This window comes from Octopus bimaculoides, chromosome 3 (genome assembly GCF_001194135.2).
Source record: "Octopus bimaculoides isolate UCB-OBI-ISO-001 chromosome 3, ASM119413v2, whole genome shotgun sequence".
NCBI lineage: Eukaryota > Metazoa > Mollusca > Cephalopoda > Octopoda > Octopodidae > Octopus > Octopus bimaculoides.
The window spans coordinates 56,113,380-56,114,546 of record NC_068983.1 but is presented as its reverse complement, the minus strand read 5'-3'; the positions used below and the strand labels follow the sequence as shown (position 1 = coordinate 56,114,546).

Sequence of the window (1,167 nt, the reverse complement as noted above, 5' to 3'; positions counted from 1 at the left end):
TATATATATATACATATATACATACATACATATATACGATGGGCTTCTTTCAGTTTCCATCTACCAAATCCACTCACAAGGCTTTGGTCAGCCTGAGGTTATAGTAGAAGACACTTTCCCAAGGTGCCATGCAATGGGAATGAACCCGGAACCATGTGATTGGTAAGCGAGTTATCACACAGCCACTCCTTGACTTTATTTTAAAACTGATGGATAAATAAAAATAGGGGTCTCTAACATATTGGAATAAATTCAATAGACTACACTTCTTTTCTGCATAATCATCATCAACCTCTGAACACTACTGTCTCAGGTCTTAGGACTCATAGGGGCAGTTACGTGGTCTCCCTGATGTATTAATGACCAAGATCCCAACATTACCCCCAGAACAAAATGCCAGTCTGTCACAGTTACTCATCTAGAACTGGGTGGACTGGTGCAACATGAAATGAAGAGTTTGGTGCAAGAATTGAAACCACAGTCTTGCAATCACGAATGGAACACCCTAACCACTAGGCCATCTTCTTTCATTCATGCTTAATGCCAATGTAAAAAAAAGAAAGAAGGGAGGTAATTAATATATTTTCAATATTGTAATCAACCCTCAGTGTTAAAATGAGTGCAGACTAAAGGATACTGCCTTCAAGAGAAGCTTTCCATTTATCTACAGGTTCAGACTTCTTTAAGGGGATTGCATGATTCAAAATCTGTACAGCCTCTTCATCAGAAATATCCTCTTCAATCATGAATTCGACCAAAGGCAAAACTTCTGCAGTAGAAAGAGAAATGAAAAGAGGAGAAAAAAAAAATTTTATCGAAAAAAGAAAAAAAAAATGAGTAGAAAAGAAACAAAACAAAAAAGAACAAACAATTTGTTTGATGTTAAAAGCTTAGAAAGAAAGCAAAAAAAAAAAGAGGGAAAAAAGAAGAAAAGAAACAGAAAAAAAAAAGGCAGAAATTAATAATCAACTGTTGATTAAATCATTGCATGGCAGAAAAATAATACAAATAACAAACCTACTTTGAACCCAAAACTGTTTGAAAAGATTTGGAGACTATGCATAAAAATAATGATAATAATAATAATAATGATGATGATGATGATGATGATAATAATAATAATAATAATAATAATAATAATAATAATAATAATAATAATAATAATAA

General features: G+C 32.6%; 1 protein-coding gene across 1 annotated transcript in view; it reads right to left on the bottom strand.

Moving 5' to 3' along the window:
- The window catches only part of LOC106871393 (intraflagellar transport protein 122 homolog), a 264,510-nt gene that overhangs the window by 22,622 nt on the left and 240,721 nt on the right, over window positions 1-1,167 (bottom strand). The window contains exon 26 of the mRNA XM_052966749.1: window positions 638-889. Coding sequence (XP_052822709.1) covers window positions 638-889 — 252 coding nt within the window. The remainder of the gene's footprint in view (window positions 1-637; window positions 890-1,167) is intronic.